The 17,106-nt window shown below is 42.8% G+C and overlaps 1 protein-coding gene across 22 annotated transcripts in view; it reads right to left on the bottom strand.

Annotated features, from left to right (window-relative positions):
• ttn.2 (titin, tandem duplicate 2) overlaps nt 1–17,106 on the bottom strand; it is a 218,615-nt gene that overhangs the window by 165,335 nt on the left and 36,174 nt on the right. For 19 of the 22 annotated variants that reach the window (XM_026144404.1, XM_026144415.1, XM_026144413.1 and 16 more), the window contains 5 exons: nt 2,163–2,441; nt 1,314–1,877; nt 797–1,078; nt 427–705; nt 63–344 (listed from right to left, as the gene is read on the bottom strand). In XM_026144404.1, coding sequence (XP_026000189.1) covers nt 63–344; nt 427–705; nt 797–1,078; nt 1,314–1,877; nt 2,163–2,441 — 1,686 coding nt within the window. The remainder of the gene's footprint in view (nt 1–62; nt 345–426; nt 706–796; nt 1,079–1,313; nt 1,878–2,162; nt 2,442–17,106) is intronic. The other 3 variants (XM_026144426.1, XM_026144427.1, XM_026144425.1) reach the window with 2 other exon arrangements.

The raw sequence follows: 17,106 nt of genomic DNA, 5'->3' as shown, positions 1-17,106 counted from the left end.
TAGACATAAAAACCTGTATTACACTATGTAAAGGCATCGCTGCATCAAAGATGCTATCTGACCTTGCACAGTCAAGATCGCTTCACACTTTTGTTGCCCAGCCTCGTTCTCCGCTTGGCATGAATACTTGCCACCATGGCTGATGGCAACTGTTGTTATCGACAAACTCACAACACCGTTCTCAAAAACCATCTTGATATTTGGATCATCATCTCTTAGCATCTTGGAGTCTTTCATCCATTTCACAGTGATGGGAGTTGAACCTTTAATCATTCCTTGTAGTTTTACTGTATTTCCCAAGACTGCTGTAACACTCTCAACCCTTTTTGAGAAAGTTGGTGGATCTACAGAAACACATTACAAGTTAAAAATGGACAGAATTAAATCTGATTCCGCAACTGCTGTGATGGGCTTGAGTTTACTAACCTTTAAGTTTAGCCACAGCCTTAGTGGTGACTTTTCCCACATCATTTGATATGACACACTGATAATCTCCAATATCTGTAGTGTCAAATGTTTGAATCTCCAGCCTTGCTATTGAGTCTTGGGAAATCAATTTATATTTCTGATCACTGGTGATGGGTTTCTTATTTTTTACCCAAGTGATTTCAAAAGGAGCTGTTCCTGTGACCTCGCACTCCAGGTGAGCAGCTGCTCCCTTCACTGCCTCTACTGTCTGCAGGTCTTTTCTAATGCACGGTGGCTCTATGCATCATAGGTAAAGTAAATGCAGTTAATGCCAAAGTTTGTTTTTTGTCTGAACTGAAGTAAATGTAAAGTAAATCCTTGGACAAACCTTTAACAGCTAAAAGAGTACTGCAGCTTTCACTCCCAGCATTATTTGACACCTCACAGGTGTATCTGCCACTGTCTGTGACCAGAAGGTTCATGATCTCCACAGTAGCAACTCCACTCTTGAAAGATATTTTATATTTGTCTCCATTATTCAGCTCTCTTTCATTCCAGAACCAGTGGATGTGAAGTTCAGGCGATCCTTTGATTGTGCACTGTAAGCGTGCAGCTATGCCCTGTTTCCACGTGAGCTTAGATTCCATTTTCTTCACAAAGGCAGGGGGCTCTGAAAGAGTGTTTTGTTCAAAAACACTAAGACTTTTTATACATTGGTGAAATATAGAAAAAAGTCAACCAAGACATAAGAAAGCAAAAAAGAATGCAAAAAAGGCATAAGACGGCAGCACAGTATTAGTATCAGCTTGGAGCTAGCTAAAAACTCTTGTCAACATTGACCTCACTTCAGGTAAATGCATAGGTTTTCATCACAGTAAATGGAAAGATCACCGTTACGATCTTACCTTGAACTGCTACCACAGCCTCACAGGAGGAGCTGCCAGCCTCGTTTGCAGCTGTGCACACATATTTCCCAGAGTCCTTTAGTTTGGACTTGGGGATCTCCAGAACAGCGACCTTGTCCTCAAAGGACAGTTTACACTCCATACTCTGGTGGACTTTTTTGCCATCCCTGGTCCAGGTGACAGCCACACCAGTGTCCTCATTCACGTGGCACTCCAGCCTCAGTGGGTCATTAACAGCTGCAGATACTGGCTCAATGACCGTAACAAACCGGGGCTTGTCAATAACCTTGAGCTCTACTGAAAAAGTAGCTACACCAACACTGTTGGAAGCCTTGCACAGGTACACTCCCTGATCAGTCAGTTCAAGACTTTTAATGTGAAGGGAATACTTGTTCTTTTCACATTTCATGACATAGTTCCCTTCAGAGGAAATTGTTATGTTGTCCTTGTGCCAGACAACTTCCATAGGCGAGGATCCAGTAAGTGAGCACTGGAACACAGCTTGTTTTCCCACATATAAAGTCATTGGGTCTGGTTTTGATACAAATACTGGTGGGTACATCTCTATGGAGAGCAGGCAGAGCACACAAAAAGTTCAACAGGTTTAAAAAAACCACCATTAAAAATAAACCTGTGCAACTCAGTGATCAATATGACATGGCAACATTTTGCTTCTTAATAGTGATATACTGCCAAATAATACAGCAGCTTAGCGCTATAAACTAAGCATACCTTCCACACTTGACCTTGATAATTCACAGTACAACACAGTGTTTGTATATAATTCTCTCTCTCTCAAACACATATATGCATAGCAATAATTTAAATGAGGTCCTTTTGGGATCTTACCGGTGACAATGAGCGAGGCAGTGCAGCTGTCTGTGCCGTGTTGATTTGAAGCTTTGCAGGTGTATTCTCCACTATCAGCTTTGACAGGGTTCAGGAGCTCTAAAGAGGAACTAGTGTGGTGGCTGACGATCCGATACTTTTCACTCTGTCTGATTTCGGTGCCAGATTTGTACCATTTGAACGCCACGTCCGGAGCTTCTTCAATCTCACATTCAAACTTGGTGTGACTGCCGACATTTATCTCCAGAGGTGTGATTTTCTGCCTAAAGACAGGGGGCACTGTTGCAGACACAGACAAAAAAAGCACATTTTAGTAATGAAATTTACTGCTACTCTTTAGGTAAAAACAAACAAACAAAAGATTAGGAAAAGGAATGGTGGAATGTACAATAATGGTGGATGGCAAGCCAAGGTGACTGTGGAGAAAAACAAAACCAAAAAAATGCCAGAACATTAGCCCCATGGTTTTACCAAAAGCAGCCTGAAAGAAGATGATATCAGTGTACGTGATTTTCTTGGTTTGTGAAAGATGAGGCAATCTGAAGCCCTTAAAACATGCAGAGAGACATTGTGGACGTGGAGAATGGCGACAGATCATGGGAAAACACGTTTAAAACAAAGCAGTCTGGTGCCACTTGCATGCCAATGTAAACATCCTAATGGCCAGATCATGACAAACATTATAGCAAGAAGCTTATGCACTTCAGAAATAAAATTACATTACGACTGCGATGGTTCTGGCCTTTAAGGAAATACTGACCAAGATGATGTGGAAAAAAGAAGAGAGTGAGTTAGTACCATCCAGTGCCCTGCTTAGACTGCTCATGCCAAGCTATGAAATGAATAGAGGAACCAAGGTGACAAATGCATATATTCATGTGAAGACAAAGGTTTGGAATGATCCACTGAATGATTAGTTGCTGTCAAAGAAAATGAATTGGATGAATGAGTGAATGATACATAGATTTGTCCTGTTATCAAACCTCTTGAGACCACAGTGAGCCTTGAAGATGTTGTTGTCCTGCCGGCTTCATTCTCAGCCTCACAAACATATTCTCCTTGATGCCTCTCCTTGACAACTTTGTTGATAACCATTGTGTACGTGTCATGGTCTTTGGAACACTTGAACTCTTTGCCAGATTGCACCAATTGCCCATTGAAAAACCAGTTAACCTTTGTGACGTACTTAATGGTAGTGCTGAAGGTTACTCTACTATCTTCTTCTATCAGTATGTCATTGAGAGAATTAACAATTACAGGATATTCTCTCGGTTCTGGTCTGGATACTTCGATGCCCTCTTTGGAAATGCTGACATCCACTGCCTGCTCAGTGGTAGTAGAAGTGGTAATGATAGACACTTCTACATCTTTTTCTTGACTTGTAATGATTGTTGACCTCACCTCCTGTCTTGAAACTTGCTCTGACTGCTCAGAAGCTATGTGAGCTTCAGTTTGAATTTTGATATGGGATGACCGTTTTACCTTTGTGTCCATGGATTCCTGCACTACAACCTGTTCCTCCAATGTAGCATGCTCAACTGCCATTTTAGACTCAGTTTGAAGTGATGCAGAATGAGATTTAACAGCAGTAAAATCCGCTGTGCTCTCTGTCACGCTCACAGTCTTTACCATGGATGACACTGTTTCGCTAGAGCGAGCTGAGGTGGCTTGTGCCCTCTGAGGTTTGTCTAGTTGCATAGTACCTTGCTGTTCTGAAGTAAGAACATGGGCCTCCTGATACACCATGGAGTGAAATGCTGCCTGAACCTCAGTCCTGAGGTCAGCTGTCTGAGGGTATTCACCCTCAAAAGCTAGAGTGATCTCCACAGGGGCACCTGTTGTTGTGATCAGATATGTGAACATGGCCCACTTGGGCTCTCTTTGAACCTTGACTTCCTGTACTTCTACAGCGTTTAGGTATCCTACAACTTCAGCCAGTAACACTGGCTGTTCACTGGCTACAGCAGACTGAAGAGCATCTCTGAGCTGACGCTGTATATTTGAAGTGGATGATTTAGGGATCTGGATCACAAATGTCATCTCTTTAGGCAGAGCTGTAATATCTTTAGATTCTGGTGCCAAAAGGGACAACTTTTGCTGTGCATTAACAGCAACTTTGGTGGTCTCAGACTTGGTGATCTCTTGAGAGAATTCACCTGTCAGCACTCGCTTCTCGTCCATCATTACTGACTGCCTGACTGACTGACCCTCTTGGATCTGAACAGCAAAGTCCTGTTCTGCTGCCTTTAGAAAGACGCTACTCTCAGTGGAGATCTCTTTCTCCTCAATCTGGATTGGCTCAGTGGGTACTTTTGGCTCTACTGTTGTCTGACATGTGAATCTGTCTATAGCTGTTAAATGATCTGTGTGGCCCTCCTCCAAAGCCTGTTCATCTGTCACAGAAGTGACATGCATCACGTTCCAGCGATCCTCCTTCTGTAGTAGAGCTCGCTGATGCTTGCACTCTGTGCTAACTGGTGTCTCTTTTGACAACTGCACAGGCTGGTAGCACAGGTGGAGGATACTTTGTGGCTTGGGCTCAGTTCGAGACTGAGACTGAACTCCAGACAAGGACAAATCCAGTTCTGAGTAAAAATCAGCTGTGAGCTCTGGTTTCTCTTCTGAAAGAGCTGCATGGCTTCTTGCCTTTTCTTGTTTCTGCATTGCCACCAGCTGGTCAGGCTTCTCAACTGTGAGAATGCCCTCTTTGGGTAGGACCTCCACAGGCTGGGTTGACTGGAGATGCAGCAGGGTAGGGGCCTCTTTCTGGTGCTCTATGGTTATAGTGTCTGCCTTGGAGTCAAACTCTGATGTAGCCTCACAAACTACTGTTCTCTGCTCATCCTGACTAACAGTATGTAGCAAAGTGGGACTCTTTCTGGTCCCTGCGTGCTCTGGTGTTGGTTTTTCATATGTTAGTCTTTTCTCAGATGGAAGGAGGTCCTGTTCTGTTATAACCTGCAGGTGTAACAACTGCTTTCCTTCTATCTGGGACTTAATGGACATGGCACTGTCTAGATTAGGAAGCAACTGTGTGGACTCACCCTGCAGCATTCGTGTCTCTTCAGCAGTTAGAGCTGCTTTCATCATCGTATCTTTACAGGTATGGGCTGCTTCCTCAGCAGGCCTCTGAATAGAGAATTCTGACTCCTTGCAAAGAGTTTGCTTAGACTCGTTCACTAAAGCTGTGACAGGTGGCTTATGTTCTTTTCTAATTGCAGACTTAACAGCAGATTCTGCTGTTGCTAACTCAGTTGTGTGACCCTCTGCAAGCACCTGCTTTTCTGTGGACTGGGCCGAATATAAAATCTTAATACCTTCCTTAACCTTATAACCCATCTCTTCCTGTGGTTTGGGGATCTCTTGAGACTCCTCCTTCAGGATTGACAGTTGTGTTTTCACTTGATGACCACTGACTAGATGTTTAGGTTCTGAAGTGATTTTAACAGTAGCAGACTTCCTGTCACCCAGTGGCTCTGTGCTAACAGCAGAAAGTGGTGTGAGCTCCTCGACAACTGCTAACTTCTGTTTTGACTTTTTTTCACTGACTGCCTGAAGCTCAATGAGATCTGGCCTTTGAATGTCATCACAGTGCTGCTCTGTGAGGTCCTGACTCTCTTCAACAGACGATGTGAATGCTGCCATGTGAAGCTGTTTCGCAGGAACAGCTGACACTTGGTCTGGGTGAGTAGGAACCACAGACACCCGTTCCTCTGTCTCATGTGCCTGAAGTATTGCTGCCTGGTGGGTAACCCTCTCACAGTACACGGTGGCAGTGGAGACATCTACTTCTCTAAGGGAACTCACTTGCTCGCTGGGAATGATCTGCCGATCTTCTGTGCCGATGGTGTAAACCATCTGATCTGACTTAGCTTTATCCTGGCCTGGGAGGCTGACCTGGTACAAGCGTGACTCTGTTGCTTGTTCTGTCACTGAAACCTTGTAACTTTTCTTCTGAACGGCTGTCTCCTGTTTGTGAGAAGCAGAGACTGATTCTTTGAATACAACAAGCTCTGCACTACAAGCGGTCTCACCAAATTGGTTGGAGGCTTTACATGTGTATAAGCCACTGTCCTGTTGTTTGACATTCTTAATAATGATGAAACCAGATCCATCTGAATTGGTTCTAATGGTACAGTTTCTACTGGGCTGGATCTGGAAAGGCCCCTTGAACCACTTTATATCAGGGACCGGATCACCACTGACTTTGTAATTAAAAGAAGCCTCTGTTCCTTCTGAGCACCTCACGGGTTGTATCTGAAGTGTGAAACTAGCAGGCTGACCTGTGAGCTTAAACATCTTCTCAACCCATTTCTCTGCCTGGCTGGCTTCAGGCTTTTTCACCTCCAGGTATGTGGTGCATGTCGTCTGGCCAAATCTATTCGTGGCAGTGCACGAGTACTTGCCCTCATATTCAGACGTGACTTGGGTGATAACCAGTGTGTACTCATCCTTCTCCTCTATCAGCTTGTATACAGAAGAGCTCTTTACAACCTTTCCATTGTGAGACCATTGCACAGTTGGCTTTGGAAAGCCAGATACTCTAACTGTAAACCTGGCGGTTTCCCCCGTGTTTACAGCTGCTCCGGAGAGCTGAGTAAGGAAAACGGGCTTTTCTTTTTTTTTCTCTAAAGTGGAAGAGTAAAGTTTAGAATCTGGCTTGAGTTCAAGTGTTTTAGCTTTTTGTGGTAACTGGACACCAGTGTAGTAGGTTTCCTCTTGTTCTTCCACAGTGGTGATGGTGGTTTCCTCTGTCAGGAAATATTGAGCAGGACATTGGATAATAATATCCAAAGACAGCAGCTATGGTTTTAGCACTTCATTCACAAAATCAGATATTAGGACTGTCCTCATGTAAAACAAATCTCAGCAGAGAGGACTTTTGCAGTCAGTTGTTGAGTTCAATCCGTATTTTGCTTTGTAAAAGTGAAAGCAAACATATCTTTATATTTAAATTACAATAATGAAAAGTCTTATAATAATGTCTCAGTTTAAAAACATTTTGCTTTAGCTGCTGAAGTAATTATGAGGACAATCCTAGGACATGTGACAAAACTACAATAAGCACATTAACTATTAACAATTACATGAAACACAAACGCTCTGACCATTCTGGTTTGTTTTTGACTTCCGACCCATTTACAGTGTTAATTTATCAGATCACCACCTAGTGCAAGAATTGTGTCACAGCTGCCCTTAATTAGCAGAACTAGTATCAATTTTTTATAATTCTGAAATTTGTTTTATGTCTAAAATTTCTTCTACGTATATTCCGTATATATTTTATTTTCTTTGATAATTGATATTCTTTTTCTCTTTTAGCTTTTGTTTTTTAACCACTTATTCCACACTAAATTCTGCTCTGCATGGTGTGCACACAGTGAAGGTTGGGGAGGGCCTGGTTGCATTAAGAGATTTGATTGGGCAATGCAGTATCAGTAATGAAAATAAATGAATGGTCAAGTCAGTACTTGTACGGCTGGTTAGTAGCGGCCCTTTAATTGACCCATCGGCTCAAAAGTGCACGGCCCATTGGGAAAATACCCAATATTTCAGATTACCAGTTAAGCCCCAGTAATGCTTGATTAATGTCTGATTTCTCACGTAAGTCCAGTGTGCAGCTTGAATTTGGGAATAAAAATATTAACTCAGTGCATTGAATTCAGTAAGTTTTTTAAATACTGGCAACTGTATTTCATGCATTTATATTTTCTTGAATATTTTTGTCTTTCATTCTGGAATGTTGCACAGAATAAAGACTGTTTGGTATGACTCCCAGAATCAGGAATTTTCAGCAAACCTTTCTACAAAACATCACTTTTAATGACTTAATTTTCTCTTTTAATGTTCATAGTGATAAATCATCCATTTGAAAGCTGGTTTAAAAAAGCAAGCTCAGACTGCATCAGAAATTTTATTATATAAACTGAGACAAACCAAGATGACAGCTGTACATATAAATGAAAGATTTCAACCTTAATATCAGAATCTTGCATTTTACTGGGTAAACATTCATACACCCCTAAAATTACACATATTTACAAGATGCCAAACTTATATTTTGTTTTTAAAAGGTTTTTCACAGTATTATCTATTTTTAAAATAAGTTATCAAGTTGCTCTTCTGTGACATTTAAAAATGCTTCAAAAAGCCATAAATTTCATTTAGAAACAGCAAGAACTTAGAATCACACAAAATCCACAAAAAGAAAAACTCTGCTAGAAAAACTTCTGTCTCATCCAAACTAAAGAGCTTCAAGTTTCCAAATTGATTTGTGATAAGATCACTGCTTAAAATGAGTTGTCTTAGCGTTGTTAGGGCTGGGACGAACTCACCGATGCACATCAGTAATATTTAGAAGATGATGTTTTATTTGTTAGTTATTCATAGGTGCTGCCTTTGAGCAAACACACAGGTTTTTGTATTTGTGATATTTGCCTGATAAAAAGAATTTGCCTAATACAAATAATAGTGTTGTTGCTATCATCTCCATTAGTGCAAATTTCTCTTAACACCAAAATAACAAAAAAAACCAGGCTGCTAACATTTTTAGATTTTGGATGCAACACTTTGTCACTGAATTGTAAAGACATTATGGCAATAATGTTGCTTTCAAAGAGTTACCGGAAAATAGAGAAACACATAAAGCCATGTTTTTTGAACAAAAGTGTAAAGTATCACATTACCGTCACTGACACGCTAAAAGAAACATTTACTACATACATACTCAGTTATTTGAGCGCTAGCTTTGTTCTTAGACATGTCCTATATGTACGACAGGTAACCATATTATTGTTAGCCACAATCCTAAACCAGTAAGAAAATTTTAAGAAACTAGTTAGTATGAAAACATTCTCTTTTCAGAGAAATATGACATTTTTATGCTCTCTATAAAAGCTCTCTATAAAAATAATGTTTCTCCTTCATCCAACCTCTATCCAGTCTTATCTGCAAACTTCTAGAAAACTTACGCCTCATGTACTATATATATATATATATATATATATATATATATATATATATATATATATATATATATATATATATATATATATATATATATAGTATAGATAAATTGCACAGACGGTCTCTTTGAATATAAGCTTTTCCTTCACACTCTGTTTTTCATTCATTCATCTTTTTCCTCCCCAAATCAAAATCTAATTCTACTGTGAAAGCAAAATTTAGATACAACACAAAATATGAATATATGACCTGTCCCAGCACCTTTACCCCTAAAACACCTTCAGCAGTGCTGCAGTTTCAATGCAGCCAGCTGTGTTTTGGATTATGCACTTGTATTCACCAGCATCACTCTGGGTCACGTTAGTAATGAGCAGATTGAAGTGGCCTGCAGTTTTCACCTGGATTATATACCTGCTATCTGTGATACGGTCTCCGTCTTTGTACCATTCAGCAGTGGGGTTTGGCTTACCATTAACCAGACACTGGAGAATGACAGGTGTCCCTACTGCTGCCGTTACATCAGTCAATGGTATGATACATTTCGGGGGTGTCTCAGTCACCTGAAACTGGAAGCTACACATATCACTGGACTTACCTTTAAATTCTATCTTTTCATCTTTTGCTGTGTCAGCAAATACATCAAAGTCAATGCTGACATATTTCTCTCCCTCTTCACTTGTTTTATTGTCAGTGTTGGCCACCAACCTGACTGCCCGCTGTGACTCATCAGCTTCTTGTTCAAAATCAAACTCCAGCTCAATTTCTGACACCTGTTCACCATCAAATGATGTGTTGCCAACCATCAAGTCAAACCTCTGGGGCTGGACTTTGGCACTGCCGAGGGACACAGCGGTCAGCTCCCTGCCCCTGGTCTTTCCCGAGAAATCCTTGGCACTTAACACCACTAGGGAAGCCCTACATAGAGTCTCTCCGACAATGTTGATTGCCCTGCAGGTATACACGCCACTATCCTGTGTTGTGACTTTGCAAATCTTCAGGAAATGATTGTCACTATCAGAAAAGTGCAAGTATTTTTTGTTATTTTGAGGAATTTTTCTATCACCTTTGAACCAGGATACGATGGGAGATGGAATTCCCATAAGTGAGCACTCAAACATTACAGTGGTGCCTTCTGGGTTTTCCATGTCACAGATTGGATTGATGAACCGTGGGGGCATCTCGGTGACCTCAAATGCTATTTTCAAGTCATCGTGCTCCTGGGTGACAAAGTCCACAGCACCCTCCTCATAAATACTTGGTAACACATTCAGAGATATGATCATACTCTTATTGTCAGCTGTGTATTCAGGTATGGTGATGATCTTCACCTGTTTCTCAAATTCTTTGACTTCATTTTCATCCAGCTCTACTTCAAGCAGAATCTCTTGAGGAGATGGTGAACGAGAAGAGTCATCTTCCTCCACATCAAATTTCATGACGTGCTGATGGGAGACAGCAGGTGGGACGGGTGTAAACCTTACTTCCTGTGATACAACGATCACTACAGCAACACTTCTGGCTTCGCCAACATAATTCACAGCTTCGCAAATATACTCCCCCTGATCAGCTCTAGTGACATTTTGAATTGTTAGTGAGATGCTGTCACCATCCCGCTCTATAGTAACTCTGTCATCCGCTACCAGCTGGGTTTTGTTGCGGAACCAATTCACCTGGGGGGAAGGTAGGCCAAACACCTCAGCATAAAATGTTAATGTGTCGTTCTCAAACACGTTTTTCTTCATGAGAGGTTTTAGGAAGGCCGGAGGGATCCCCTGCACTTTCTCCTGCAGGGTTGACAACCCCAAAGACCCTCTGGCCTGGCTGAGGATTTGATTTTCTTCCACATTCATTCCAGATAGAGTTTTTTCGATGCCCTCATCAGTAGGAGAGGTTAGGAATTGAACAGGTGAGAAGAACCTCTCACTTGAGTCTTCTGTTGATGGTCTTTTGTATTCTACAGGGGAGAATGGATATTCCTGAGGGGTCTTAAACCCACCAGATTCATCAGAACTTGGAGTATGAAAGAACACGGGAGACTTCGGAGTGTGAAAGGACTGTGCAATTGGTTGTGAGACTTCAGTAGAGGAGCCTGGGGTGTAGAACCTCTCAGCTACCTCAACTATGTCTTCACTCACAGTGCTGCCAATCTCTATGGACATCTCAGACTCAGGGGACAGCGGCCTCCCCCAGTCTGGAGGAGGACTATAGTAGTTGTACACTGCACCAAAAGTGACCTCCTCTTCCTCTATGGAGCCAGCTGCTGCTGCTCCCCCAGCTTGATCTGCTGAGTCTCTTTCCATACTATCTCCTTCCTTTCCACGGTCAGCAGCAGCTCTAGACCGACCAAGTGGGTTTGCTGTTGTGAGTACTTTAGGCTTGACAATAAATGTTTCTGGTTCTGACTTCAAGCGAACCTCAATTTTCTCATATTCACCCTTAATTTGTGTAGGAGACTCAATTAGATCATCAGCCACTGTGTTTTCTGATACTTCTCTCTTGTCATCCTGGGATTCTAGCATACTACCAAAAACACCGCTGTCAATAGATACTTCTGGGAACGAAATCAGCTCCTCATTATGAGCTTTGTCCTTAGTGGGCTCCTGTATGGAAATAAGCTTATCGCCAGAAAGTTCACCCTCCTTATGCACATACTCTAACATTAAATCAAATTCCTCTTCTAATCCTTTCACATCACGCTTCACATGTTTTTCTACTTCTTCTAAAACCCCCCCAACACTAGTATGGTCAGAATAATTTGCCGTACGTGAGATTTTAGCCTCACTTTCTACAGAGCAAACCCTTGGAACTGCACTTTGGCTTGCTGGTTTTAGAGATTTAGAAATTTGTTTGGGCTTAACAGTTCCTTCAGGTTGAGAAGAAAGTGTGGGAAGGCAGCTTCCTGCAGGTACTTTCTCAGACTCGAAAGCAATGTGGCTGCCAGTTTTGTCAAATGTTTCCCATCTAAATCTCTCCGCTTCACCCGCCTCAGTGTGTTGAGGGAGTAGGCCAAGTTCCTGTGACCCTGGTCTCACCACCTCTGGAGACTCCCGCATTTCCTCAAGAAACTGTTTAACTGCACCACAACTTACTCCTGAAATAACTTCCTTACTGACATCAGTGACCTGGGAGGTTTCAAAAGAGACGGGCTTGTTGGATTCTACTGGAGCATGAGAGGCTTTGTAAGAACTTTCACTTCTGGTTGTAGGTGAAGCAAGCTGAACACAGCTCTCTGTATGCATAGTATCAGGTTTATGTGGCATTACCTCTTCCTGCTGGTTAAGAGACATGGTAACAGACGGTATAAACTCCTCTGGGAACAGTGTTTTCTTTCTTTCCTCTTCCAGAGAAAGATTTTCCGTTAATCTAATTGGTGATGTTGATTCGAAAGTCTGTTTAATCTGAGAAACTTTAATTACAGCAGCAGAACCTTGCAGACCACAGCCGGATATAACCTGAGGCTCTCTAGAGAGACTGGGTCTGGATACAGTAGTTTTGACAGGCACGTCTGTTGGAGCTTGTGAACTCGGAGGTTTAACTTTTGGCAGCACAACACTATCCTGAGCTTTTTGGAAGATGTCAGGTTTCTTGAAATCCTCAGTTAAGCCATAAGGAGACTTCCTCTCTGTCTGCAATGGGGTGAAATCAACACCTGAAAACTTCTTAGGTTTTTCAACTTGATAGGAGACTTCAGAGATACTGGTTACCTCTCCCAACTTATTTCTAGCAACACATTTGTACAGTCCAGCATCAGGGTATGTAAAATTGCTGATATACAGCATGTACATTTTATCATGTATCTCAGTACTATATTTTCCAACAGTGGCTTCAAGGCAAATATGGTCATGATACCATGTGACGTCTGGAGCAGGTTCACCAGTTATAACACACTTCAAGACAGCTGTTTCACCCTCGGAACAGGTTATATTCTCTAATTCAGTGACCACACAGGGAGCTTCACCAACCACATCAAATGAGAAAGTAAATTTGTGTCTGACGGTCTGGGATGCTGCTTCACTACTCGGTCCAGATGACATTCCCTCTGTAAAAACCTGAGGTTTGTCCACACGAATATCCTCAGCCATCTCAGGGATGGGGGTGGCAGCTGTAATTCGAATTTCCACGGGTGAGGTGCTAAAAGATTCGTCTGAGCTGCGGCGTTTAATGATCTCCATCCGAGGCACCTTTAACGTTACCTTTCCTGAATCAGTGTAGGTCTGAAACTGCTCCTCAATCAGACTCTCCTGGTTTTCCTCCTTCATTGGTGCTTGTATTTTTACCACATCCGGTGTGACTCCTGACACTTTTGGCACCTTTTTGTTAGAGATTTCAAGAGTAGCACTGCAGATGGATTTGCCATGTTTATTGGTTATGATACAGTCATATGTGCCCTCGTGATCTGTTGTTGGATAGAATATGGTGAGCTTTGAGTTGTTAGATTTCTGTATGATATCATAGTCAGGATTGTGGTCGAGTGGATGGCCGTCTTTGAGCCAGTTCACAGTAGGTGGAGGATCACCTTGGAACTGGCAGATAAACTCAGACATCTCGCCAACTTTTACTTTAAGTGAAGATATTTCTTTAACAAATACTGGATGTGAGCCTCCCAGACTTCCAAGATCTTTTATGTTTAACTCCACATTTTCAACTCTTCTCTCTTCCTTCTTTATAGCACCTATTTCAGTACTCATCTCCTTACCCTGTGTAGATCTCAGATTTCTCAAATCTCCACTTCTTTCATCCCTCTGTTGTTTCCATTCAGTGTTTTCTCTTGCAGTTCCCATCTCCTTTTCCATAGCTCTCTCTTCTCTTACTTCTGACTGGAAGTGTTGCCTGCTGGATTTATCAACATGCATAGCATGCTTCTCCCTTCTAAACCTCACCACTCCCTCTCTTTCTGAATCATCCTGTCGACTAAGGGATGGGGAGCTTCTCCTGACTGGGGAAGGCTCACGATGGCTTTCATAAGAGGCAGAGGTAAGTTCATATTCCTCATAAGGACGCCCAGTGAGCTGGGTTGGAGAGTATTTCTGGACTGATGAAGCCTGAGAGTCCTTTTGATATCTTACAGGGGCATCAGGTGCACCCACATGGTGTAGCAAACTAGCATCTGCAGCAGGGTGCCTGGCCATAGAAGCCTCAAAAGGAGGTGACAGGTCACACTTTGCAATGGGCTGAAAAACTGACGGTTTTTCTGTTGAAAATAAATGTGGAGGCGGGGGTTCACTGGGGTGGGCTTCATGAGACATGCCACTATGATGGGGCTCACAATAAGTCAGGGGCAGTTGGGGCCACTCAGACTCAAGCTCAGCTGTATCCTCTTGTTCTACTGCATCCTGTTGCCATTTTAATATGCGCTGAGCCAGTGCTTCTTCCTCACTTACAAAGTACTCACTGTCCCTCTGCAGCCTTGTCACACGGCCCTCTGTTGGCAGTTCACCAGCCAGAGGCCACTGCAGAGTTTCACCCTCCTGGTCTTGGAAACCAGCAGGAGCAGACTCACTAGAAACACATTTCTCTCTGACTGTGTTTGCCAATTCTAAAGCAGAGGCCTCTGCGAGATTTGTTCCTGCCTCAGTGGTCTTCCCTGCCTGGAAAGGTGAGTAACCTTGAAGTTCTGCAGTCTGCTCTTGTTCCATTAAAACATCCTGTTGCCACTTTCTTATTCGCTGAGTCAAAGCCTCCTCTTCACTAATAAACTTCTCACTCTCACTCTTCAGGTCTGAGATGTTTTCCCTCGACAGCTGGAGCTCCTTTTCTGCTCTCGTCTTCTCAAACAGCATCTTCTCTGCTCTAGCTTTTCTTTCAGATCTAGACTCATATTCAGCTTCTGCTGCTTTAGCTTTAAATCTCTGCAATTTTTGTTTCTCATGTTCCAGTTCTTCTACTTTTGTTTTCATTTGTCCTTTGACCAACTGGGCAGATGTTTCAAGCTGCTCTGCTACACCTTTGACTTTAGGTGCCATAGGCATTGGCACAGGAGCTATCTTTTTCTCCATTACTTCTTGTGGGGTGTGAATGTGCTTCTCACTCTCCTTGTACTGTGTGCCTGCTGGAATAGGCAGATCGGTTTCTGAGTTAAATGTCTCCTCTTCTGATATTCTCATGCCTTCCTGCCTGATCCCTAAGGGAAGGCGTTTCTCTTCGCATTCAGTTCCTCCAGTTTCTAGCTTCTTCTCATACGGAGCTCTAAAAAACTTGCCTGCAAACTGATCACATGGCTCAACCTGTTTTTCCCCTTTGCTGTCTGGTGTTTGTTTTTCACTAATAAATCTCTCTGAAATTCTGAATCTGTCCTCTGGCCTTGGTCTTGTTCTTGGTGACTTTTGGGACTTTTGCATCAGCGTCTGTGGTGCTGTGTCTTCTTCTAGCCCAATTGTCACTGTGGAAGCTTTTGTACCCACAGAGGCAGACCTTTCCACCTCTCTGCTTCTCATCTTTATTGTAGATGTGGGTGTTGATTGAGCCATTCCTTCAGGATTATCTTCCCATGCCTCTTTTTTGAGTGATTCATGAAAAGAGGAGTGCATGGCCTCAGTTTCCACAGTTGCTCTTTTCTCCTGCTGGTTGTAAATGTGCCCTGTGGGCTCTGTGGACTTTGCCTCAGGGACAATGGGCAGATCAGTTTCAGGATCATATGTCTCCTCTCCTGGCATCCTACTCCCTTGCTGCCATTTCCTGATCCTCAGGGCAAGGAGTTTCTCCTCACAAGCTATTCGTTCAGCTTCCAGGCTCTTCTCGTAACGAGCCCTCAAATCCTCCCCAGCAAATGCTTCTTTACACAGATCAGCTGTTTCTGTTGCTGCTGTGTCTTCTCTAAGAAATCTCTCTCTGGTAGATGTGACTGACTTTGGCATGGTTGACTGTATGAGTAATGTTGCTTCTTGAGAAGGCAGACTTTTAACACGTTCCCCACTTTCAGTGTACATTGTAGTTTCTGGGTAAACCGCTTTCTCACCGAGCGGTCCTTCAAGGTTGCATGCTGTCATCCCAACATTTGTAACCTGCACCTTATGGTCATCAACCACATCTGCTTGTATTTCAACAAAACCCTTGACTTTTTTATCCTCTAGTTTCTCTGAATGTTTGTCGTCTGATGTCTTTTCTGTTTCTGACACACTTGTACTGACCAGCTCACCTCTCATTAATTGGATGGCCCTGGTTCTCGACTGAGGCTCGAATGAATGTCTAACACAAGGCTCAGCGGGATCCCTGCTAGAGGTTTTACCTTGAAACTCCCTGTACGTCTCACCCAAATCAAAGGGTCGATTGAAATGCTGAACATCAGGCAGAGAAGCAGGCTTGACCCTAAGTCTCTCGACATAATCTGCATAGCTTGACTCGCTGGCGACAGATTCTAACTCAAACTCAGAGGAAGACATGGTGGAAATAGAAAGCCTCTTTTTCTGTTTGACAGCTTTTTGGAGTGTAGTAAGTTTTGTTCTTACCTCATTGTGGAGACTCTCAGTGTCACTGAACCTCTCACTGTATCTGTCACTGCACCTGTCACTGAACTTATCACTGAACCTGGTGCCAGTGCGTCGGTCACAGTAGATGTCACTGAATCTGTCGTTGAAGCGCTCAGATCTGTCAAACATCGGGGTAGGAGACAGGGCACGCTCAGAGGCAGTTTCTAACCGCTTAGACTCCTTTTCTGGTTCCTTGTCTTCTGAATGGGAACCAGGCATGAAGTACACAGTACGCACAAGAGCACTCTTAGATCGAGATCTACCCTGATGGACCTTGGACATTTTGTCAAAAGGAGACCCGACATATCTGAGGTCAACCCTAAACTTCCTCTCTTTCCTCTGCTCTGCCATGGTATCGATGCTCTCGTGGGCTTTAGCAGTGCGTCTAATAAAGCCAAGATAGTTAGCAGACTGCTCTTCCCTCAGTGACACCAGAAGTGATGCTGTGGATTCTGCAGAACCCTCTATGTTTATTGCCATTACCTTATAACTGCCCGAGTCCTTTTCTTTGA

This window comes from Astatotilapia calliptera, chromosome 16 (genome assembly GCF_900246225.1).
Source record: "Astatotilapia calliptera chromosome 16, fAstCal1.2, whole genome shotgun sequence".
NCBI lineage: Eukaryota > Metazoa > Chordata > Actinopteri > Cichliformes > Cichlidae > Astatotilapia > Astatotilapia calliptera.
This window is presented reverse-complemented; position numbering and strand designations above follow the sequence as displayed.